The sequence below is a fragment of the Silurus meridionalis genome, chromosome 18 (genome assembly GCF_014805685.1).
Source record: "Silurus meridionalis isolate SWU-2019-XX chromosome 18, ASM1480568v1, whole genome shotgun sequence".
NCBI lineage: Eukaryota > Metazoa > Chordata > Actinopteri > Siluriformes > Siluridae > Silurus > Silurus meridionalis.
In genome coordinates, this window is record NC_060901.1 from 19,534,671 (window position 1) to 19,560,770 (window position 26,100).

General features: G+C 39.9%; 3 protein-coding genes and 1 non-coding gene across 9 annotated transcripts in view; 1 reads left to right on the forward strand and 3 right to left on the reverse strand.

The window, feature by feature from the left end:
* Positions 1-5,001: 5,001 nt before the first annotated feature.
* Positions 5,002-7,833, forward strand: LOC124401666 (N-acylneuraminate cytidylyltransferase-like; the record flags this gene model as incomplete). Its single annotated transcript, XM_046874097.1, has 5 exons — positions 5,002-5,094; positions 5,600-5,694; positions 5,841-6,016; positions 6,688-6,879; positions 7,127-7,833. Coding segments are annotated over 5 exons (756 nt in total), but the record flags the coding sequence as incomplete, so codon positions are not given.
* An 887-nt stretch (positions 7,834-8,720) lies between these two features.
* LOC124401909 lies at positions 8,721-8,861 on the reverse strand. The gene has a single exon (XR_006928631.1). It is a non-coding gene; the product is annotated as a U4 spliceosomal RNA (small nuclear RNA).
* Positions 8,862-11,861: 3,000 nt separating this feature from the next.
* On the reverse strand, positions 11,862-16,711 carry kcnj8 (potassium inwardly rectifying channel subfamily J member 8). 2 transcript variants are annotated; one of them, XM_046872855.1, is made up of 3 exons: positions 14,546-16,711; positions 13,904-14,255; positions 11,862-13,157 (listed from the first exon to the last, which is right to left on the reverse strand). In XM_046872855.1, the coding sequence occupies exons 2-3, from the start codon at positions 14,251-14,253 to the stop codon at positions 12,257-12,259; spliced, it is 1,251 nt and encodes a 416-aa protein (XP_046728811.1). In that variant the 5' UTR covers positions 14,254-14,255; positions 14,546-16,711; the 3' UTR covers positions 11,862-12,256. The 2 variants fall into 2 exon arrangements, with proteins under 2 accessions (XP_046728811.1, XP_046728810.1); XM_046872854.1 differs by lacking the exon at positions 14,546-16,711 and having other exon boundaries at positions 13,904-14,536.
* Positions 16,712-18,001: 1,290 nt separating this feature from the next.
* Positions 18,002-26,100, reverse strand: part of abcc9 (ATP-binding cassette, sub-family C (CFTR/MRP), member 9) — a 31,632-nt gene continuing 23,533 nt past the window's right edge. For 3 of the 5 annotated variants that reach the window (XM_046872849.1, XM_046872851.1, XM_046872850.1), the window contains 7 exons: positions 25,267-25,397; positions 24,208-24,286; positions 23,126-23,234; positions 22,430-22,533; positions 20,356-20,489; positions 20,035-20,097; positions 18,002-18,816 (listed from right to left, as the gene is read on the reverse strand). In XM_046872849.1, the coding sequence (XP_046728805.1) occupies positions 18,679-18,816; positions 20,035-20,097; positions 20,356-20,489; positions 22,430-22,533; positions 23,126-23,234; positions 24,208-24,286; positions 25,267-25,397 (758 nt within the window). In that variant the 3' untranslated portion in view covers positions 18,002-18,678. Of the gene's footprint in view, positions 18,817-19,136; positions 19,317-20,034; positions 20,098-20,355; positions 20,490-22,429; positions 22,534-23,125; positions 23,235-24,207; positions 24,287-25,266; positions 25,398-26,100 lie in introns of those variants that run through there. The other 2 variants (XM_046872852.1, XM_046872853.1) reach the window with 2 other exon arrangements.

Genomic DNA, 26,100 nt, shown 5'->3' on the forward strand with positions numbered 1-26,100 from the left:
ATCCTGAAGGCAGATCTGCTCTGATTACTGGTCGCTTCTTAGAAAAACCTCTTACTGTTTTAAATGTGTATGCCCCAAATGAGGACAGCCCTGACTTTATATCAAAGATGGTCCTATTGTTTAATCACAAGTGTAATGGCCTGGGGATTATGGCTGGGGACTTTAACTGTGTCATGGATGGTAGGTTAGACAGATCATCTTTCACGAGATCATCTGCCCGTTCATCAAGAACTCTGCAAAATATGTGTCACGCTTCAGGCTTAGTGGACGTTTTGGAGGGAGCTGCACCCAGGGGTCAAGGATTTTACATTTTATTCCTCTCCCCATAATTCTTATTCCAGATTAGACTATTTATTCTTGCCTTCCAGATTTGTTAATTGTGTGAGATCCTGTGAAATCGGTCCAGTGGTTCTTTCGGACCATAGCCCATTGTATTTAGATTTAACAGGATTTTCAACCCCAAAATCATCCTACTAGAAATTTAATAGTTCTCTCCTTAATGACAACGCGTTCTGCCAGTTTCTTGAAGAAAAAATATCCCAGTACTGGCAGGATAACGAATTCTGTCCAGTGGACAGCACCACTAAATGGGATGCGGCTAAGGCCACCTTAAGGGGCCACATTATTTTTTTTTTTACCACGTGGCGTAAAAAACAGAAGGCAGAAAACAGGAAAACATTTTGGATAGGATACCCCTACTCTTAATCTCAGACGAGGAGCAGGCTTTTCTCAATACCCCTTTGACAAAAGGTAAAATCTTTGCCGCTATTCAGTCTATGCCTAGGGTGAGGGCACCAGGGTTGGATGGCTTTCCTCCGGAATTTTACAAAAAATTTTGGCATGTGTTGTCCTCTATTTTCATGCCAGTAGTTGATAACCTTTTGGAAGACAGTCTTACTCCAGATTCCTGGAGGACTGCTTCTATTAGCTTGATCCTCAAAAAAGGGAAGAACCCGTTAGACTATGCCTTGTATCGCCCAATTAGTTTACTTAATGTAGACTTCAAGATTGTGGCTAAAGCTTTATCTCGTCGCCTGGAGAAGAATCTACCTAAAGTTATTAAACCAGACCAGACTGGTTTCATTAAATCCCGTTATGGTTCAGACAATGTTCGTCGTCTGTTGAACATAATACAACATCTGTCTGTAGATGGTGACCCGGCTGCTATAATATCTCTGGATGCAGAGAAAGCTTTCGACAGGGTTGAGTGGAGGTTTTTATTTCAAGTGTTGGACAAGTTCAATTTGGGTTCTAACTATCAAATTAGTGAAGCTCCTTTACTCTAGCCCGTCAGCTGTGGTTAATACTAACAGTTTACTATAAGGTAGACTTTCGATCCAAAGAGGTTGCCGTCAGGGCTGTCCCCTGTCGCCACTCTTGTTTGCCTTATATATCGAGCCTTTGGCGGAAAGTATTCGCATGCATAGGGGCATCCGGGGGGTGATGGCCCATATCCACCAAAATACATCGGATTTATTCTGTAAGTCGTACGTAAGTTTTTCCATAGGGAGAAGATTAGCCATTTGTGCTAAACACATCTTTAAAGTTGGTACCTTTGGAGATGACCAGAGAATAAGTATGCATTTCTTCACCAGATAAGTAATTATATTTAACAAAGACTGTGAGTCAGTAGAGAAATCCAATGTTTTGCAGTTTAGTAAATAAATAGTTGGAGGCAAAGTAAATTGTCTATCCAGCATCTTCTGAACCATATCATGTACCTCCTGCCAAAAAGGGTTGATGTTCTTGCAGTCCCAAAACAAATGCATCAAAGTTCCTATGTCACGTCATGTGAAGGCACCCAAAGTGCATGCCAAGTGCTTAAATACGCCTGAAAATGAAAGTAAAATTTGACGCGTTGCCATGTGAACAGCGTTCGAGATATCGAAAATCCCTTCGCAATTTATTATCTACAATGTCTTGGCATCATGTTGTTTTGGTGTCAATCGCATGAATATACTAGGAGGAGTATTTAAAAGTTCACCACATGCAACTGTCAAAAAAATCCACCTTTTGTGACTGACACACTTCCTGGCACCTGTTGGTGGCACTATGTCCGAGATTCACAATGGGCACATCGATGCGATCGGAATTCTTGGCCGAACATACACACCGCGTGTCATCCCAATAAGACATTTTTTGCTTTAGATATTAAACACTTCCTGTTCTCTGAATTCGCCATAAATTTGTCGCCTCGCCATGGCAGCACCATTCGAGATATCAAAAATCCCTTCGCAATTTAGCAAGTCCAATGTCTCGGCATCATGTTCACCAGGTTTGGAATTCGCATAAATTCCCTAGGAGGAGTATTTAAAAGTTCACCGCATGCACTTATAAAACAAACCAACATGGCCGACTTCCTGTTGGGCGGAGCTCATATTTTTGAGGGCGAAAGTTGTTCGGGTCGATGAGATCTATATGCGTACCAACTCTCGTGCATGTGCGTAGATAATTGCCCGATCTGCGCACCGATGTTTGTTTTTGCATTACAAGGGGCGCTACAGAGCCCCCCTGCCACGCCCGTATTCCAGCCTTTGCCCGGGCCTAGTGACAAACGACTCTGACCTGTCTGCCAAATTTCAAGAGTTTTCAAGCATGTTAAGGGACCCCAATTGGCCAATGTGTGTAAAAAATAAATAAATAAATAAAATAATAAATTCTAACAAAAACAATAGGGCTTCGCACCTTTCGGTTCAGGCCATTCTGGCCTGCTCCTCGGTGCTCAGGCCCTAATAAAAAAATAAAAAAATAAAAAAATAAATAAAAAAACCTTCTGTGGTCATTATAAGCAGGACAGTCCAACAAAATATGTTTGACAGTAAGAGGAATGCTGCAGTTCAAGCACCGAATGGGGTCTTCACCGATCAGCAAGTATTCATGTGTTAGTCTTGTATGACCGATTCTACATCCAGTTAAGATCGCTTGATCAAATCTTGATTTCAAAAGGCTTTAGAGACCTGTTAGCAATTTCAGGGTGTATTTCAAACAGTTTGTTATTCGACCATGTATTCCATTCTTCTTGCCAATTATTTACTACACAGCCATTGATAACAGGTCTATATTCCGAGGGAGGAATTTGACATCCAGTCACAGTCTGCTTTAAAGCTTTCTTAGCAGCTGCATCAGCTCACTCATTTCCTGAAAGTCCAACATGTCCTGGAATCCAACAGAAAATTGTTTTATAGAGATGCTTCTGCAGATCAACTTTGGTTAAAATAGTATCAATCAAAGGATGGTTATGCTCCAAAGATTCCATTGCTTGAAGGCACGATTTAGAATCCGTAAAAATTATAGTGTTCTTCTGTTGGAAATTTGTTGTGCATGTAAAAACATCCTGGTGTCACATTCCTCATGATCACGTCAGATCTTCAACAGCACTGAGAGTTTGTATACGGTGCATTACAGTCACACAGTGACACAGGTCTCCATGTGCCATGTACAAGCTTAAGTTCTTGCCCACAGTGGTAAGATCAGCATCTCGCCACGCAAGTTAGAGGAATTCTGTCAGTGCCTCTTTGTTTGTTCCATCTGATAGAAACATTTTCCATTGTGTTGGTGTCTTCTGATCACATCCATAAATTTTCACCAGTTGTGTACCACCAGCAGCTCTACATGAAACATTGTAGATTAATACTTATTTCCGGATACTCAAACAAAGTCTACCCGTGTACAGTTCTTCAAAGCAAGCTTGACTATCTACTGCAGTATGGTGTCGACGAGCTCTCCAAAGGTACTTGGTATGGACCGAAGGGCTTGAATGACCGCCATACCATCAAAGAGAATAGCGCCATCTGAGGTCACTGTTCTTCTGAGGTCCCAGTAACTGTTGCAGTAGACTTCGTTAAGAACCTGGTGTACTGTCTGTAACAGAACTTGTGGTATCGCACCTCCAGAGAGACGTGACTTTGTCTTGAATATGCACAAGAATGCTAGTGTCTTCCTTTAGCTCAGCAGCTTTCAGCAACTGGCCTGTAAATAAATATTATATATTATACATTACAAAACGAGATTGTAAATAAAAACCATTATATAAAAACAGTTAACTGTTAAAAAATAGAGTATTTTGGTTGTAGCTGTATGCAAAACAATAAGTAATTTATAAACATTACATAAATTATGTAATTGTAATTTAAATTTAGCCATGGTATCCAGCATAAAACTTTAAAGTTTAAATTTGTGTGTGTGTACCCACCTGCACACAACGTTTCTGCCTGTAAAAGGTGGTCCTTCTGTCGTTTGCCTGCCACAGTAATGTACTTGTCCGTTTTCTTATAAATGATGCACAAGGCAGGAAGCACAGGACCTGCACAAGCTACTGGCAGCCCGTCATTGACCTAAGTTTCTTTTTAGGACATTCAGTTGTTGAGGTACTACTACTCGATGACACAGACTGGTCTTTGTGAGCATCTTGAATTTCAGGATGCTGTATGACACGTTTCTCTGCCGCATCCAGGCACTTTTTGTCAATGAAACACCTGTAGCAAGTGGAATGAAACCAAGCGTCTTCGGGAACATTTTCAAATTCAATTTCTAGACAATGTTTGTATGTTTCTGCTATTCTCTGATTCTCACCATGCAAACAAAGCCACCGTTTGACGCTATTTCTGTATACATCCCATCGTGTTTGTAAAATTCTTCTATTCTTCTTTCTTAATGGACGCGAGATGCATATAGCATTGTTTATAATCCTTTTTACGGAGTTTAGAATGCGGTCTGACCGTAATTTACTCTTCTTCGCTACTTGATATTGACAACAAGGGCGCAGACATCTTGGATTCATCGTTCCAAAAGCGGCCACCTTATTGGTTGTGCTTCCTACACGTGACGCGAAGCCGAATCACTCATGTCAAAATATGATTACGCGATGAAGGAACTATTGTCAACTTTAAACACTAATAAAAAATAAACTGTAGGATTATACATGGAGAATTTTTAGTTTCTCGCTCAAAACCAATAGCTCTTTTTATTAGAATGAAAAGAATTTAGGGAACGGGATGAAACGAAAACCGGCTTCACCTTACAGACGGAGAACTCTGTGAAAATGGATCCTTTTACTTCGCCACAAAAGATCTTATAAATAAAGGACTGCTGCAGGTGGGTCACAGCTATAAATGCTGCACTATTGGGTTGTGATTTTAGGCATTTAAGTGAGAAATAGGAAACAGGAAAAGACAGTTTTTTATTTGTTCATTATTCCTCTGTAACCTGCAGTTTAGAAATGATGAATTAAAGAAGAGAAATAGAAATAATAGAGAAACAACCATTTAATTACAGTGCACAAGACGAATAATAACATGTCGTACAACAACACAAGCCATTATGTTATAAATCTTTATTATTCTTTATTTAACTCTGAACTCTGCCCTTTGACCATTTTACTGTCTGAAAAGTAAACAAAAGATGAAGAACCACTTGCACATCAGAGCCTCATGTCCATCAGAAGCTTATTGTCTATTATTAATGTCCACTGATACAGATGAGAGTGTGTGACTTTATACACTGTCTATAATCTATCAGGATCTTTACATTTGTTCAGTTCTATGAAATCAGACCACACGTTGTGTTCTATAACAATTCTTCCCTTTGGTACATTATATAGGGAGGGAAGGTCGCCTACTTTGAGATGCTCCCAGAGAACAGTGTTGATATCTATGAGGACAGCGACTGGCCTGTAGAAGAACAGAGGGTTCTCAGGTAAATGAGTTCTGTACCGGTTTCTCTTGGAACACCTTGAAAATCAACATCCTGGCAAATATATATGCATTTGTGTGTGCGTGTGCGTGTGTGTGTGTGTGTGTGTGTGTGCATGTGTGTATGTTTGTGTTTTGTTGTTAATGCAGGTTCGGTTACTTTGGTAAAGATAATCTGGGGAAGTTGCGCATGCTCCTGTGTAACGTATCGGGCTGCCTGACTGATGGACAGGTCTCTCTGTCTTCAACGGGAGAGAAGATGTTTTCTTTTAACACCAGAGACCTGACCGCCATCAACATGCTGAAGAATGAGAAGATAGAGATCAGTTAAAGCTGAGATCATTGTGTTCACTCAGAAACCACACCAAACCAAACATTCTTCATTTCTTTAAGGTTGGACTGCTGCCTTTTTTTCATTAAGCTTTATAGGGTCTCCTGTACATTCTAATTACACACACCGAATATCAATATAATCACATTTATACCTTTATCAATAAGTTGATCAATTTCCAAACTGAAACAGTAAATTAGTATTAATGCTGTACAGCAGATAGCAGTAAAACATGCACTATTGAGCAAAACATGATGATGTATGAAAATAATCACTTCAAATCCCAATCTGAACAGAAAAGACCCACAAAAGCACAAGGAATTCTCTCAATTATGCTGAAGTTCAGAGGAGTTTTGGATGGAAGTATTTGGACGAGTCTCTCTGTATTGAGCCGCTTCGTTACTATCAGCTCAGATAAGGTTTACTACATGAGCTTTTGGTGGAGGAACCATAGAGGAACCATGGAGGAACCATGCTAAAAAAAAGTTAATTTTTGTTAAATGAGTAATGAAAAGAAATGTAAGCACTTTTTCTTAAATCCTACTGTAATTAAGATCCAGTGACCTGCTGTGTAAAAAGTTAGGACATAAAGAACATTATTAAAAACTTGGACCAGGTGGATATAGAAGCCTGCTTCTTCTATTCAAATCTGACATGTTTGTGTCTAAAGTTGTTCTAAATCTTTTCCACAGGTGATCCTTATCTCATCCAGTGATGATCCGGTTTCAGACGCGTTTGCAGAGAAGCTGTATGAGAAAACAGGTTGTAAAGTGACGCATCTGAAAGAAGATAAACAAGTGGAACTGGAGAGACTGCTGAAAGAGAAGAGGCTCAAGTGGAAGAACGTGGCCTTTATGGGTGAGCGTGCAGAACCTCTGGGCAAGTCGAAAGTGAAAAGCATGTCTTGTGGTGTAGGTTTTAGGGGGTCTCTCCATCCTGTTGTACGCTTTCTCTAAATTCACAAACACACAATGCAGCTCGTTCTGACCTTCTCTATACTTCTCTTACTGTAAATCTCTAAGTGTTTATACTGAAGCCAAAAATCATAAAACAAATATGATCTATTCAGAAATCCAGCTGTTTCATAGCTGTTCCCTCTCTGCAGGTAATGATGTGCCAGATGTGGACTGCCTGAACCTGGCCGGTCTCAGCGCAGTGCCCTCTGACGTCCCCACTGTGGTTCTTAATGCAGCTAAATACCAGTGCCAGAGTGCAGCAGGACACGGGGCCCTCAAGGAGTTTGTTGAACACCTTCTCCTGATGAAGAAGGGGGCCATGTTTCAGGAGGAGAAGAAGAGAAATTAATTAAACTAAATGTGGGGTTCAAAGCACAGATCTTTTGTTCGAGGTTTAAGGTTAAGGTTTTAGATTTTAATTATAATTGTATTTGCTCTTAAAGAAAAATAAATGGAATAATCTTTAATGCTGTTTTGATGAACCCTTGTGAAAATGTTACACATTTACACCACATTGTCACTGAGGGTGTACTTACTTTTGTTGGCTGCTATTTTAAATGATTTCAAGTTGTTATGTTGAGTTATTTTCAGATGAACACTGAACTGTCTCGATGATTAGAAGTCCAGCTGTTACACTTTATTCCACTTTATTCGCATTAGACATATAGTTTAGACTTAAACTCATTCTCCATGTTTTTGTGTTTGTATTTTCATTAGATTTGAATGTCATTGCTGTTAAAGTTGATTAAGCCAAGCGATCTACTCAGGCATTTTATAAAATAAAACATTTTAACTGTTCAAATGTTGGTCACAAATGTTCAAACAGAGTTGATAATAAAAAAATTTAAAAAAGCAATTTTATGTTTTGCATTTCTTCCCCCTAACCGTACGTACCGAAATGTACATTTTGTGTACCGTTACACAACTAAATATATATAGAGAATGTGGGATATTTATACATTTACAATATGGATTATGAACATTGTATGTACAACAGTATTGAAGGTGATGGATAAACAAAAAAAAAAACCACTGGCTCTGGACCTGCTGTGTATGTTTCTGTATCTCATTCTGGATGGAAGGAGGTTGAAGAGTTTGTGACTGGGACAGGTAGTTGTGTGTCAGTGATGGGGGATTTACTGTGCTTCCTATCACACACAGTGGAGCTAGCTAGTGATGAGTCGTTTATAAACGATTCTTTAATGTGACTCAAAAGAACGAGTCGTCTCAAAGTGATTCGTTAATTTTCTACTGGTCGCGTGAGCAAAGCGTCACAAAATAGGTTATGTACAGAAAACGGAATCGAGTCATTTATCTCATGGATCCTCTGGTCCGAGTCGTTCTTTTATCACGTGACTCCCATAGACGCTACTCAATGCAATCTGAATCTAGACATTGCAATAATTATGAGTAACGTGACAAAAGAACGACACGAAGACATGAGAGGTGAAGCTCTTCTCTGCGATGTCTGCTCCTTTAGCTGCGATGTCATATTTCCATTATTGGAGCTGTAGTTAAGGTTTGTGTATGTAGACCTTTTGGAAATATGTTTATTGTATATGCAATCTTTTATTTCTGGTTAAAGGGACGAAACAAACTAAATGGGCAAAATAAAGATTGGTTAATTTTGCTGTAGAATATTTAAATAACTTTCAATCAAATATAGAATTAAACGTGCATTCGGAGATTAACGTTTCTGCAGACGACTTTTAAATAAATTCTTTTATTTCACCAGTATATCAGTCTCCGTAGAGACCGTCAAAAATTGCCATAGCCGACTATATTGCAAGTCGTCCAGGCGGGGTATTGGGTAAAGTTTTCAACTAGCAATAATCGCGCCTCGGATAAACCTCATAGGCTACGATACTGCCACTGCGCAAAGCTGAAGATCAGGAGTGCGGAGCAGCGAGGACACCGTACTGCATACTGATCACACACACGGTGAGTCTCATCAACCTGACAACACACACTCCATACACACACACACACACACACACACACAGATTCATCATCCGCTCTTAATACAACACACACTACTCTTAACTTTTATTTTATTAACCTGAATAACCAACACGCGTTTAAAAATGTGTACACGAATCATGCCGCAAAGCACGATGGGATTACCTACGTCATCAACGTCTTACCGTATAGTGTTTTTTTTCACTTCAAAATGTTGAATAAGTAGGAAAATTGTGCGGAAAACCATCCACTGAGCCCGTTTTGTTACTGTTTAAGATCGTTTTATTATTTTTGTTCCATTGTTTTGGAATTTTGTTATATAAAACATTTTTTAATTTTGTAGTTACACCATATGACCACCTGATGGCAGTATACAATAGGCTCTGTTATTAGACTGTGGTTACATGGTGTACGATTAATAAAATAAAATAATAATAATAATAAAATAATAAATCGATATAAAATGGAAACTGTAAAACGATATCTTATACATTATTGACCCTTTTTCCGTTTTATGTCGTTTTATTATTTTTGTTCTATTGTTTTGTAATTTGTTATATAAAACATTGTTAAACTTTGTAATTACACCATATGACCACCTGATGGCAGTATACAATAGGCTCCGTTATTACAGACTGTGGTTACATTGTGTACCTGGTAATTATATCCTATGGCCACAAGATGGCAGTGCTAAGTTTATTTAAACCCAATTATTACACTATTTTGCCACAAGATGGCAGTACTTATTTAGTTTCAATCTACAGAAAACAAATATATACATGATATTTTTAAAAAATTGGATACATTTTTACATTGATTTATGTAATAATAAATTAATAAAACGATATAAAACGGAAACTGTATAACCATACCTTATACTTCACTGAGCCTTTTTTGTTTCCGTTTTATATCGTTTTATTATTTTTGTTCCTTTGTTTTGTAATTTGTTATATAAAACATTGTTAAACTTTGTAATTACACCATATGACCACCTGATGGCAGTATACAATAGGCTCTGTTATTACAGACTGTGGTTACATGGTGTACCTGGTAATTATATCCTATGGCCAGAAGATGGCAGTGTTAAGTTTATGTAAACCTGATTATTACACTATTTTGCCACAAGATGGCAGTAATCATTCAGTTTCAATTTACTGAAAACAAATATATACATGATATCTTTTAAAAACTGGATACATTTCTACATTGGTTTATGTATCTGTTTGATTGTTGAATAATCTATCTGTTTATTTATACATATTTGTCATTCAAACGCTATAAATAATGTAAAGGAAATAAAGAGTGCTAGTAATTTCCTCTTCAAATTCCACATTCGGTCTTTGGGGAAATGGGAAGGTAAAAGAGGAATTTGGAAAAAGATGATTGTAAGGAATATGAAGGTGTCTGATGTCCACCTGACATCAGACATCTTTCTGTTCTTCTCCTGCTATATATAAAAGATTTTGATCGTGTTTTTCATTTTTTTTACAATATTAATATTTAAAAATGTTTAACAGAGTATTTATAATAAATAAAACAATCCTTTAATTATTTCATATAAAATTTGTGAATCTTTTTGTTGTTCTTGTGCATTCACATGGTGCCGGGGTCACTGTAAGAATCCTGTGCTGTTCACTGGGTTTCCTTTATTTAAACTATTTCAGACGAATTAAATCTATCGAGTGATTTTAAATGCTAAAGAAGTTAATTTTGACTCAGTGCTGCTGTTGATTGATTGCTTGTTTGCTTCTTTCCCTTTTTTGCTCCAGGGCTTCCTATAATGACCCAGTGTGCACTCTGAACCTTCACAACAAAGAATCACGTGAAGAAAAAGAAGCTTCTCTGAGTGGGAGGTGAAAATTTCAGGATGGAATAATAATAATAATAATAATAATAATAATAATAATAATAATAATTATTATTATTATAATAATAATAATAATTATTATTATTATTATTATTATTATTATTATTATTATTATTATTATTATTATAATGTCACATTTGCTGGTGGTCCAAAAAGACAGTGGGTTACTGATCAGAAGGTCATGGGTTCAAACCCCAGCAGCAACAAGCTGTCACTACAGAGCAACTACAGGGACGAGCTTTCAGATTAGAGACGGCCTGCATTTGAAAAATAGTTTTATATATATATATATATAGCAATTATGCAATTATTTTTTATAAATCATTTGTGTAACACTGAGCAAATTCATCACTACCACTGAATTTTAACACAAACAACAATACTGAATTTTTATTATTTATAAAGATAATAAACTGAATAAGCTGAATAATATTAATAATAATAATAATAATAATAATAATAATAATAATAATAATAATAATAATAAACACTGCCTGGTCAAAAATGTATCATAAGAGACCACAAGTTCTGCAGTTTTATGGTGAAAATATATCTTACCCCCATTACAGTGTATATAGTGTGTGTGTGTGTAGTATGAGTGTGTGTGTGTGTGTGCGTGTGTGTGTGTGTGTGTGTATAGTATGAGTGTGTGTGTGTGTGTGTGTGTGTATAGTATGAGTGTGTGTGTGTGTGTGTGTGTGTGTGTGTGGTATGAGTGTGTGTGTGTGTGTGTGTGTGTAGTATGAGTGTGTGTGTGTGTGTGTGTGTGTGTGTGTGTAGTATGAGTGTGTGTGTGTGTGTGTGTGTGTGTGTGTGTGTGTGTGTGTGTGTGTGTGTTCTCTAAGACTGCTCCATCTAGCGACCACATAAAATATGTCAAGCTATTATTGTTTAAAGTTTTAAATCTTTTTGAGATTGGGAAGAAAAAAAAAACTTATATGATATAAAACATTACAAAAATAAATTTTAAAGTGTTTAAAAGTGTTAAATGATATCGACATGCTCTTTTATAAATATAACACTGACATCAAGTTAAATCAGAAGCAGTGAAAACAGCAAACAGAACAAAACACTTATTTATTACTGTGCATTAAAAAAATTCTTGTTTATTCACAAAACATGAATAAAATTTCTCAGTGTGTACAGAGTCAGTGACAATATTACAACAGTATAATACAGAGCTGTGAAATATTGCTGTAATGGAAAGAAATAGTGATGAACAGTGAGAGAGGAGAAACTCCTCTTCCTCGCTCTCAGACATGTTTTTATATAAAACATATTTACTACATTGATTTGTATAAAACAGAAAAGGAAGAAAGCAGACACACAGTTGCTGCTCCTTTAGAAGATCAGTGGAAAAGTTAGACAGATCAGCATGAAGAGGTTTGTTGGACCATGACAGGAACGGGGAGCCGTGGAACCTCGTGTAATCCAGAGGTTGGTCTGGTGCATGTCATGTGACGGCGACGTTCTGCCCCCCTTCAGGTGTAAAGAACTGCACCTTGGGCACAGCTAGTGACAGGTTGTTGCGCTGCATGGAGTTGTTCTTGCGAATGGAGTTGTTTCGGCGCATGGAGTTCCTCTTACGCAGAGAGTTCTGATGCGAGAGCTCGCTCTTCTGCATGGTCTGGATGAGGATGGACGGCTTCTCGTCAAGCTCACGGGCGCTGCAGCCCGGCGTCCCGACCTTCACCGTGTTCCCAAACTTAGAGTAGTCCACTGAGTAAACCCCCTCCTCTTCAGTGACGATAGGCACGAAGCGGTGACCCCACTGGATCTCCTCACTCACATAAGAAGTGCGAGCCTGCGTGGTGATCCCCGTGGTCTCCACAACACCCTCGAGGATCACAATGATCTCCAGGTCACTGCACTGCAGCTCCATGGCTGACAGGTCGTAGAGTGGACTGTCTTTATCGATGACGTGGCAGATGATCAGTGGTGCCAGGAGGAAAATACTGTTGCTGGCCACGGCACTCTCACTCTGGATGTCGATCTGGTGGATAGGGATGACCTCTCCTTCAGGCGTGGTGGTCTTGCGCACCACCTGGAGGCGCACAGCTGCGTTGATGATCATGCTCTTGCGCAAGTCGCCTACTCGGATCATGAAGCACAGACGGCTGTTGCGCACGGCGATGCAGGCCTGGCGGCTGAAGATAAGCGTCTCGGCACGTCTGTGCGACTGCGCCGTCTTCATGAAGATGCAGCCCAGCATGACGGCATTGATGATGAGCCCGGCGATGTTCTGCAAGATCAGAACCGTGATGGCGATCGGACATTGCTCTGTAATCATGCGGCCACCAAAACCTATTGTGACCTGCACCTCAATGGAGAACAGGAAGGCAGAGGTGAAGGACCTGGGAGGAGAAAGATGATCATATTTTAGACAAGAGATTCAAAACACATCCGAGATTTCACTTAACCTTACATTACTACTGTTCTCATTTTTTATTAAAGAGTTGACCGAGAGCTGATGGTTGGTAATTTTGTAAAAAGTTTCCTCCCCAGACCTGAAGAACTCTATGAGTATATTTATGATCTAGATGTTTCCTTGAGCAACCAGCATGAGCTCTGATCATACTTATGCAGTGAAATTTTTGAGGAACCTTTATGTCACTGTATGAACTTCTGGGCAAAATATAAACATGTAAATGTTCTTAACATGGATAGAAATCAAGCAGGAATGAGATCTAAAGCACTCCTGAGCTTCTCCTGCATCTCATTTACGAGCTTCATTGTGCTGCAGTGAGATGTGTGTGTGAGGGAAGACCAGGAAATTCACTTATATTCATCCTGTACACAAAAAAAAACATGATTCACGTAATATTCAAGACACAAAACTACCATGTCAGTGTGTACAAAACCTTCCAGAAAATCCCATGAAGCTCATGAAGGACCTGATAGATGTGTCTTATAGACTCATAACTGATGTGAAGGATTAATTTCTTGCTGATTTTCTGACAATTACAAGCTTCACGTTTTTGCCATTTTGGACTTGGAGCAAGTTTTTTTTTTAGCTCAGGACTGATGTGTAGGCTATGAAGTGCATCCTGATGTCTACAGGACAGATCAGAAGGTCGCATCTCCATGCACTTGGACTTACTTGACGTTGGTGACGCACTGCTCGACGCCGGACTGACGGGCGAGATCCAGGTCTCCATGCGCGAACGCGACGAGCCACCAGGCCATGGCGAAGAGCAACCAGCTGCACAGGAACGTCATGGTGAAGATGACGAGGGTGAAGCGCCACTTGAGGTCGACTAGCGTGGTGAAGACGTCCTGCAGGAAGCGGCCCTGCTCGCGGATGTTCTTGTGCGCGAGGTTGCACGCGCCGCTTTTGGCAATGAAGCGAGCCTTGTTCACGCGGTCCCTGAACACCGGCTTCCGTGGCGCGCGCGACGCCAGCGCGGGCAGCGCGAACTCCTCCGGGATGATGCTTTTCCTCGCCAGCATGTCTGTTCAGCACGTTACCGCCCGCGGACAGGCGATAACCGTGCATTCAATTCAGGAGAAATGTTAAAAATAAAACAGAACAGAAGCGCAAACACACAGACGGCGCACAGCTCCATTCAACACTCAGACGCAGTCTCACATCCCAGCTGTTTAACCCGACAGATGTGCTGCAGTGGTTTACATCTGACCGAAAGTTACGCACAGAAACTTATCCTTTCTTTCTCTATTGTTTCTTTTTTTTGGGAGACGCTGAAAGGGATGCGTGCAACAAAAAAAAGGTTCTGCTGCTTACCACACACTCCAGAGAGGCTGCTCCAAGTTCATCTCCAGCTGACGTACATGTCAGGGGCGGTCACTGCCTCGTGCACAATCTTCTACATCAACACAACTACAGACTGGAACCCTGTTTATGTCCTGCAAAATACTCCAGCCTTTCTCCAAACCTTCTCCAAACCTGCGTCTTTTACTTATTAATTCATGTCTCATGTAACTGCACAGAACGAAATACTATTAAACAAGTCATGGCTTCAGATCTTCAACACTTAAAACTCTTTACAACAAAAGTGAAATAAAATAAATAGTGAATAAATTCTACATGTGACCTGCAGGGGGCGACACAAGGCCCGCTTAACTTTCCCAGACTTGTCCATGTTTCCTAATTGTGTTCCTGGAGATCACCAGTAACTGCTTTTTCATGGATCCAGGCTGTGAGGGAACCCCAGACCATCTCAGAGCACCACACACACTTTACATGCAATTTAGCAAAACCAGCCTCATAACATCACCCGTCCTACTGGTATGAACTGGAAGAACACGAGAGATCCAGAGAGAAAGAATGCAGTAACTTCAGGTTCAAATTCAGAAAGATCTTGATTCTGTGAGGTAGCAACACTATCTGCTGCACTCACATCTGAGAATGCTGTTGTTGTTATCATTTTGCTTCTCCCATTAGGGGTCTCCTCAGCAGGCCGTCTTGATGCAACCTTGATATTTAATTCAGGTCCAGGACCGGCACTGAGAGTGAACAGGCTTGTGTAACCCCCCCAGGTGTCTGGATCAGTTCCCTGCCCAGTGAGAGTGCAGGATCCTTATCTGCTTTAACACCAGGGAACCTCTACCCAGCATCTGAGAATGTTGCCAGCAAATGAAGTTCATTGACATCTCTGTAAGTTCAGTACAATAACAAGTGCGTTAGTGGGAACCTTTCAGCACCGATGGACACGGCTGCATGAGTCCTGATAAAATAGGATGTTCAGACCCGAATTTATAATTAACAGAACTGATAAAACTTTGACCATTTTTGTAAGGAACTGATGTGCATTCTCCTAGCAGATGAATTAAAAGATCACACTATATCCTAAAATGAAAAGAGCTTTTTAATATGCATGATGTATAAATCAGTTGATCTCTAGTCACAGTGAGGGTAAAATGGTCACCAAGAGTAAAGAAATTTACATTTGCAGCATTTGGCAGATGCCCTTATCCAGAGCGACTTACTTTAGGGCTTTTGCTCAAGGGCCCAGCAGTGGCAGCTTGGTGGTGGTGGGATTTGAACCTGTGATCTTCTGATCCAAAGCCCACTGAGCTACCACCTCCCTGAACATTGAAATAAATGCCAGCTCCTTGAAAATCAACAAAAAATAACAAACCAACATCCCGCAAAACCCACCAGTGTATTACCAACATTCCCACTAAGCCTTATTTCTCATGTAAAGCTTTTAATGGTCCAGCTCTGTCATATCATGTAGCATTAACATTATACAGATTTACTGCTAATCCCTCTAATCACTTAGCAGGAGATCTTTCTAGACAGATGTGGGATAAGTAAAAAATAAAAACCCAGATTATATAAGCCTTATAGATCCTGCCTGAATTTACTTTCTCACGTTTTCTGCATTAAAATAAATGCATTTTATACTAAATTCATTTTCCTCTAAAATGATCTAGACTATTCTATAAAGCACACATTCAGCAGGAAGTCTAAAATAACTACATCTAAATAAACCACGAGAAAAAGAGCAGTAAGTGAATATAATCCTGTTACCCAAATTCTACATGTGAATGTAAATCTTTAAAATATCTTGTCATTTTAAAAAAAATCTTTTCCTGTGCACAGCTGACAATCCTGACTTTTTCTCATCTATTTTTTCCCCCAAATATATTTATTTATGCAAACTTGGATTAATTTAATATTAATAAAAAAAGGTATTTTTCTGTTGAGGGCAGTTAAAATATTTATTTCAGTGACGACAGTCTTGAAGGAGAAAGACGTACAGAAAGGTTTTTTGTTTAAACGAGAAAATACCATGTGCTGTTATGAAAAAGATTTAATGCAGTGGTGTAATTATGGGGAATAAACATGGAACATTATCAGAACGTACTCTGGGTCAACTAAAAGGTTTTCGTTTTGAATATATCAAAACAGTAAATAAAACAGAGCAAAATCAATCTGGTTTCATTTGAATGTCTTTTAAAATATATTCGGCACTGAATCACACCACTTCCACAATGTGGAAGAAATACATGACATGACTGTGATTAGCATAAAGTTTTGGAACAATGTGTAATTCTGTAATGTTTATAGGATAAAAGTATGATTCTGAAAACTGGTCACTGGAGGTTCATTTTTGAATCCGTTCATTTGCACTGATTTCTTTTAAAAAATGACACAAATTCACAATGTTTATCACTTTAGCTTTTATTCAATTGTAAAAAAAAAAAAAAAAAAAAAGTAGGCACAGTTTAATGTTAAATGTTTATGCTGTGAACAGTAGTTACAATATGTACATTTAAGACGAGTCAGCTTAAAATGCTTGTAAGAAATATTGCATATAACGCTGCGGGTTTCTGCACGGCACGCTGCGTCATCCAAAAATAGATATAAATACACATGGGTAAGGCAGTCGTCCTCGGAGAACGCAGTATTCATCGCATGAAGTGATTTGGGATCCAGGTCTCGTCAGATTTGATCATGGAGTACCACTGTATCGTAAATACTGAAATGCTGAAGGAGGGGCTGTGATTTGCTTTATAAAAAATGAACTCTGTCTGGCTGTAAAAGGATCCAGAGAAGAGCCATAAATGTTCCATCACTGCAAAAAAAGTATAGCGTGGTCCTCAACAGAATTCAGTGAAAACAGTGGTGGGCAAATGGATCATGGTATGTAGAGTAGATCGCTTGGCTAAGATCAACTTTAACAGCAATGATATTCAAATCTAATGAATAGACAAACACAAAAACATGGAGAAAGAGTCAAAAATGTTGTCTAATGGGAATCAAGTGGAACAGCTGGACTTCTTGTAATCATGGAGAAAGTTCAGTGCTCATCAGGTTTAACAAATGGTGGGAAAAACCTCTGACATTCCCACACATTGTCACATCACACTGTCAATGGGTTCAGACAAAAACTCCACACTGTAGTAATACTCACAGTAGCTCAGGAACACTGTGGTGTAGGGGAAATAATAATAATCCTGATGATGGGCTTAAGGTGGCAGGACCGATCGTGGAGTGTCGAGGTGTGAATTGGTGTGACGCAACTGGGCTAAAGATGTTAGGATGGCATTGTGAGTAGGTGTTAAGTGAAGTCCTGTTCAGAGAGAACAGTCTCAGGAGACTGTGTTTTATCAGCGATTCATAATCAGGAGACAAACAGCAGAAACATCCCGTCCCGACCCGTCTCAGTGGGGGCGCATTAATCAAGCATTTATGAGCTTGTGTATATAAAAGAGGACAATGAGCATCTTCTCAGAGCCAGCACTGTATTTGTTAAGTACAAGTCAGAGATGAGCATTTACACTCCCCATCCAACAGGAAGAAAATACAAAGCTGGAGAGTTTGTATGGAAAAAAAATGAACAGAAATACAAATCTACAATTAGGGTTGGAATTTGGTTTCAGCAATCAGGCAAAAAAAAAGAAGAAGCTCACTAACATACTGCAAATAAAATCTTATCACAACTTGTATAATGTTCAGATACAAAAAATATATTTTGCATAGTAATTAGTGCCTCTGTTGTGTTACAAGTCATCTTTCATCAAACTCAGCAATGCACATTAGACAGACAGGTTGTGTCGGCTCTCAGGAGTGCCGACGACTGTGTACAGTGTTAGTACCAGTTCATACATTATACACTATATATATATATATATATATATATATATATATATATATATATATATATATATATATATATATATATATATATATATAGCTGCTGTTACTTTTATTAACACACATACATCATTAACTTAATGTAAAACGGAAGAAAAATGAACCAAAAAGAATCAAATACTGCAGTTATATAAGAAATCAATCTGCCTGTTTATAAAATAAGAAAAAACTCGTTCCTTCTTGGTACGTCAGCAGTGGGTGTGTGAGTGTGTGTAAGTGTGTGTGGAGGTGCGTTTTGACGGATAGTGCATCTACATGTCTGCTTTGACGAAGGAGGCAAACATGCCGTCCTCCTGCTCCATCAGCGTCTCTGGTTTCCCGTACTCAAGTATGTTCCCTCTCTTCATCACGATCACGAGATCAGCCGTCAGGATAGTGTGAACCCGGTGCTGCGAGGGAACACACGGACACACACACACACACACACACACACACACACACACACACACACACACATACAGATGCAAACATGAGCAAATAAACACATTTAGATATTAGCATATTGTTATTAAAACATTAATGCCTATAGGAGAGAACAGTTTAATATCTCATTAAAAAGTGAAGCTGGACATCACATGATGATGCTACACTAATCACTCCACATCATTTTTGACTCCTGGACCACATGAGTGAATAACACTGACCCACAGGGGCTTGGAGATACTCAGAGCTTTCAAAAGGCACACAGAAGAGTCGTATGATTACCAACCAGGGTGCGGGTGCAGGGCTGTGGGCATTGCCGGTGGTGGGGTTACTTGTGTGTGCGCACTAGCCTTCTGAACAGGCTTTCCTCCTGCGCTAACAGGTTCGCAGCGCTGTCACACTCCACCAGAATCCCAGAGGAAAAGACCAGCACCTGCTCCGCCTCCACAATGGAGGAGACCAGATGCTTCGCCACAGAAAAGATGGAGAGAAGGAAGAGAAAGAAACAGGAAGGAACAGGGGAATAAAGCAAGGTGAAATAGAAACAGATAAACAGACAACCGGAGAAAAAGAATAAGAAAGTGGATGAGGAGAGGAAAATAGCAGCAGGGAAGGTAATGGAGATATCAGGAAAGTTCTTCTTTTCAACTCGTTTTTACGAATACACTGTTTCCAGAATCTTTTACATCTTACAGATTTTATTGCACTTGAATTGATCTCCGCTCTCGATACTGGATTGTCCAAAATAACACCTATAATCAAGGCATTAGGATTTAACATCATCACCAAGCTCTTCTGCACACTCAGGCTCTAGCTTAGGATTGTCCTCCTATGTATCTCTGGACATCAGCGACTTACATTGATCTATTTATATCCTGAGCAGTTGAGGGTCAAGGGCCTTGCTTAGGGGCCCAGCAGAAGCAGCTTGGAGGTGGTCGGGATTTGAACTTATGACCTTCTGATCAGAAGTCCATCATCTTAACCACTGAGCTACCACCTCCCACTATTATTATGAAGTGCAGTCAAATACCTTTAAGTCATTCTAAATTCAGCACTAAAACAGATTATGGTGGAAAAGGCAGAATGGAAAATGTGAGCACTGAACATCTCGCTCTGTTGTTTTCTGACTCCCGCTCCGCTCCTGCAGTGCAGCTATAGGAGTGTTTCCTATGAAGGGAACTTACTGCTACGGTGACGACGGTGCGGTCGGCAAACGCTGTCATCACAACCTTCTGTAAAATGTTCTCCTGTGAAAGGAAGCACACGCAGAGTGTCTGTGACTGCCAGCTGAAAGTGCGATGACTCTAAGTAAACTACTTGATGAAGAACACTCAGTGGGAAATGTCTGATAAATGCTGCACTCCAAAGCTCTAGAATAAATATTCAATCCTTTTAATTGGATCTATAAAACTATTATAAGCAAAACAGACTTTGTTGTATGTCCAGATTTGCATATTTGGAGAAATGGATTAAAAGAAACAGAGCAGGGAGGGGGTTTTTTTTACCGTTGCCATGTCGATGGACGCAGTTGCCTCGTCCATGATAAGGATGCTGCTCTTACGAACAAAAGCTCGGGCGAGGCAGAAGAGCTGCCGCTGACCCACGCTGAAGTTCTCTCCTCCTTCTGTTACTATCGCATCTGTAGACAGTTCAAGGTTCCACTGTTGCATGACAATTTATTTTCCTAAGCAGAGTACACAATGTGACCAAAACTACCTGGACACCCGACTTCTCCGCCCATACGCGGCGCTCCATAAGAATACAGGGAGTGCAGAATTATTAGGCAAGTTGTATTTTTGAGGATTAATTTTATTTGAGGATTTAATTTGAACAACAACCATGTTCTCAATGAACACAAAAAACTCATTAATATCAAAGCTGAATATTTTTGGAAGTAGTTTTTAGTTTTAGCTATTTTAGGGGGATATCTGTGTGTGCAGGTGACTATTACTGTGCATAATTATTAGGCAACTTAACAAAAAACAAATTCATACCCATTTCAATTATTTATTTTTACCAGTGAAACCAATATAACATCTCAACATTCACAAATATACATTTCTGACATTCAAAAACCAAACAAAAACAAATCAGTGACCAATATAGCCACCTTTCTTTGCAAGGACACTCAAAAGCCTGCCATCCATGGATTCTGTCAGTGTTTTGATCTGTTCACCATCAACATTGCGTGCAGCAGCAACCACAGCCTCCCAGACACTGTTCAGAGAGGTGTACTGTTTTCCTCCTTGTAAATCGCACATTTGATGATGGACCACAGGTTCTCAATGGGGTTCAGATCAGGTGAACAAGGAGGCCATATCATTAGATTTTCTTCTTTTATACCCTTTCTTGCCAGTCACGCTGTGGAGTACTTGGACGGTGTGATGGAGCATTGTCCTGCATGAAAATCATGTTTTTCTTGAAGGATGCAGACTTCTTCCTGTACCACTGCTTGAAGAAGGTGTCTTCCAGAAACTGGCAGTAGGACTGGGAGTTCAGCTTGACTCCATCCTCAACCCGAAAAGGCCCCACAAGCTCATCTTTGATGATACCAGCCCAAACCAGTACTCCACCTCCACCTTGCTGGCGTCTGAGTCGGACTGGAGCTCTCTGCCCTTTACCAATCCAGCCACGGGCCCATCCATCTGGCCCATCAAGACTCACTCTCATTTCATCAGTCCATAAAACCTTAGAAAAATCAGTCTTGAGATATTTCTTGGCCCAGTCTTGACGTTTCAGCTTGTGTGTCTTGTTCAGTGGTGGTCGACTTTCTGCCTTTCTTACCTTGGCCATGTCTCTGAGTATTGCACACCTTGTGCTTTTGGGCACTCAGTGATGTTGCAGCTCTGAAATATGGCCAAACTGGTGGCAAGTGGCATCTTGGCAGCTGCACGCTTGACTTTTCTCAGTTCACGGGCAGTTATTTTGCGCCTTGGTTTTCCACACGCTTCTTGCGACCCTGTCGACTATTTTGAATGAAACGCTTGATTGTTCGATGATCACGCTTCAGAAGCTTGGCTATTTTAAGACTGCTGCATCCCTCTGCAATATATCTCACTATTTTTGACTTTTCTGAGCCTGTCAAGTCCTTCTTTTGACCCATTTTGCCAAAGGAAAGGAAGTTGCCTAATAATTATGCACACCTGATATAGGGTGTTGATGTCATTAGACCACACCCCTTCTCATTACAGAGATGCACATCACCTAATATGCTTAATTGGTAGTAGGCTTTCCAGCCTATACAGCTTGGAGTAAGACAACATGCATAACGAGGATGATGTGGTCAAAATACTCATTTGCCTAATAATTCTGCACTCCCTGTATGGTTATAAATGTGGAATGTTCAAAAATCACATACCAATCTCATATTCAGGTGAACTTTTGCCAATATCATTTATCTATCACTATAAGAGCTGCTGATATGTGTGTGGAATAAAACCGAGTACAGGCTAATCGTAAGCATTATTACAAGTCATGCATAACATTCCATTCTAAACCTTCAAACATAATCAGAAGGATCAGTTCAACTCAAGTGCAGTTTTAGACTTTTTTTTTAAGCCTCCTCGAACCCCTCCATACCCAGTCCTCCTGGGAGTGCTTTGACCATGTTCTTCAGCTGTGCGATTTCTAGAGCCTCCCAAAGCCTGTCATCGGTGCAAGTGCATTCTGGGTCCAGGTTAAAACTGAGGACACACACACACACACACACACACAAAACAAAATGATCAAACAAACACACTATACACCCATACTGGGGAAAGAATGACCAATTGCATGTACAGTGCTGTAAAGAAGCACACTGCATGACCATAAGAGGCAATGGCAATGAGCCTGGCTTCACTCCACTGACCTCATGTTCCTCAAGAGCACTAGGGAAAAGTCTTTCTACCATGCATTACTCTTACTTCATCACTGAACCGCATTTCCCACTGAACACTTTGTGAAAGGCCTTGGCGTGGCATTCTGGGCTCATCGCCGCAGTCCAAACCGGGCCTATGCTATATTAACACAGAACCTCCTGGGATTAACAAGCTATCAGTGCTATTAGCTCTGCTTCATGTAAACCATCAGCAGCACTTTTCAGATGAACCGATGATGGAAAGCAGTGATAGTGAAACAGTTTGGGTTTCTCTACACAACATCAAAGGAACACAGTGCTTGCTTAGATGAAGATAAGAATGATTAAGTGCTGGGTAAATATGTGTGTGTGTGTGTGTGTGTGTGTGTGTGTGTGTGTGTGTGTGTGTGTGTGTGTGTGTGTGTGTGTGTTCACACCGGATGGAGCCACTGAACAGCACTGGATCCTGAAGAATGATGGACAACCGGGATCTCAGAGTCTGCAGAGGCAGCTTGCAGATATCAATGCCATCAATAATGATCTTTCCTGATAAACAACAACAACAACAACATTATAATTAAAGAACACTTAAATACAGTGTGTAGATAGTCATAGTGTAAATAGTCAGTCAGTGTACAGTTTGAAAATGAAATAAAAAGACAACCAGGATCCATTTATTATTCATATTAAACTGAACTGAATGTGGAGAGAGATAATACTGCATTATTCTGCTTCCAACTTTTTTAGTGGAAAGTTTGAAAGATGTGATGTGAAATCAGTCGCACGTCTCATTTTAGCTTTATATGGATACGCTGTGAGTGTGTGCTTATTCAATCTGAAGTTTAAGACATTTTATTAAGCACTGGTCATGCTCAAAAACTGATTGTGTGTATTTTTGGATTTGGCCGCAAGTTCACAAAAATGTCAACTCACTGACCTGAAAAGAATCGACAAACGTAAAGAACAAAAGATAACGTACCGTGAGGCTACGGAATGAAGGTATGAACTAACTCGATTACTGAATAAAGCATTCCCATTATTTCTGAATGTTTTATATCATGTCTTATGTTTGCAGGTGCTCTGTTCTTTTCTGTTAGGCTGGACTAATCTCAATGAGTCTTAAGTGCAGCTGCTTCACAGACATACATAAATCAAAGAGGTGATGTCCAAAATGTCTAGAAATATCAACAAGGCTCAATGTGAAGTGTCCGAGTTCTCTAAAAGCTAATGCCTCGACGTGGCATCATTGTCGCTTGTCAACGTGACAGAAACCGTAAGTGGTGCTGCATAAACAAAGGAAGCAAAAGACTAGCTGAAATATTTCTGGAGCTGGGTAAGCAATCAGTGTGAAGAAGTCTGAAGTTTAAATGAATGCTTTAGTCTTTTGGAGCTCTTTCCTTAAAGCAAGAGATGAAGAGACATTTATCAAAAAAAATCCTCCTTAAATCTTATCCACTTCTACACAGAATGGCAGCGCACTTTAGTTCCCTTTGAGAGAAGAAATACGAGGAGGCTTCACCTTCAAAAACATCCACCATATTGAAAAAGGCCAGAGACAGTGAAGACTTTCCACTGCCTGTTCTCCCACAAATGCCCACCTGAGAGAAAGAGAGAGTGATACAGAGAGAGAGAGAGAGAGAGAGAGAGAGAGAGAGAGAGAGAGAGAGAGAGAGAGAGAATCATTTTCCCATGTGCCACCTTTATACAGTCACAATCCTTCATGTACCAGACTGCAGTTATAAACCAGACAAGCCTTTGTGTAAATAATATGCCTGTTCATCAAAACATCAGAACAGAGGACGAGTTTTATGCACTTTTCAAAGATACACAGTAAAACTGAGGCATGGAACTGATTAAAGTGATGAGACACACAAAAAAGTGAACCTGTGCATGGCAGATACGTGAGGAAATAAACACTGTTGTGACAAAACCGCCAGCTGGGTGATGAAGTGGAGACGATTTCATTAACATCACATGGCTCTTTCTCCTTTTCTACACTAACACAATATTTGGGTTTTTGTATTTTCATTAAAAACATTTTTTTTTGTAAAATCAACAAATATGTTAAATGGGCATGATAATAAAAAAAGTGCTTTTTGAACATCACATTCCAAACTAAGTGCTCATTTGCTGTTATAATACCCTCCATTCTTCTGGGAAGATGGACTAGATTTGTGGAGATCGTCGTTCAGCTGTAAGAGTGTTTGTATAGTGATGTAGATAAGGTGAGGAGGCCTGCAGGGTTGCAGTCACATTCTAATAGGGTTTATAGCTTTATAGCAGGATATCTTCCACTCCAACCCATGGAAAGCATATCTTCATGAAGCTGGCTTTGTGCACAGGGGCATTGTCACGGATTGAGTCTCCTAGTTCAAAGATGTGCGATACAACTGTGTGTCGTGGGAAGTTTATGGGAACAGTTTAGAGAAGGACGACATATAGCCGAAAAAGTCATGTGTCCCAATACTTTTGCTATGTTGTGTATTTGTAGATGGAATTACATACAGTTATATTTTGGTGTAAAACTATTTTGGTATAAATTCGGAACTATCATTATCATAAATCCAAACAAACGTACCTTCTGCCCAGGGTTGATGAAAGCATTAACATGTTTAAGAACAGGTTTCAGCATGAGGTCGTATCTCACACACAAATCCTGGATCTTAATTTCTCCATGCTGAGGCCAGTCTTCTGCCACCTGGGAGACATCTATGGGTGAAAAAGGGACAGTCGTATGAGGCTTCACCTGTCTCATTTTTCTTTTAAATCCTGAACTAAAATGTTTCATGTCAATGTTTAACATATTTCTCTGATATCACAGCTCTTCGTTTGAACAGTCTGGTGGAACACGAAAAGATTCATATGCGGTGCGTTTACCGAAACAGGGTCAAAAGAATTCTAAGTACACTTTCTAAACACAGATAAAAGCCGTAAGAACTGTTTAGCTGGTGTATGTGAGCTCTCAGGAAGGTTTGCTATGTTTTCTGGAATAACACAGACTCAGACACAGCTGTTCTCCTGAGGCAGTGACTTTTGAAGCAGATCCATTAAACCCCACAGTGGACTTACAGCAGAGAGATACACTAGATGAGAAGAAAGCACTTGAAGAAGCTGAAATCATCACTAGTTTTTATCACTGGGACAAATTCCTGCGTTTCGTCTCATTCGCTGATATAGAGCTCCTTTTTCCATTGCGTCACGGAGAAGGAGGAGGACGTGGATAGACATGGACTTTCTCTGGCAGTCTGATGGGCTAATCAGTAAAGATCCAGACATGCTCCTGCTGTATTGTCCCTCCTCGTCCTCCCGACTCAATCCTCCGTCACTCTCTAGAGTCAACATGTTTACATTTGCACAAAAGGCAGAATAAACTGCATATGTCAGCTTGGAAATTGGGCCTCATTGGGGAATC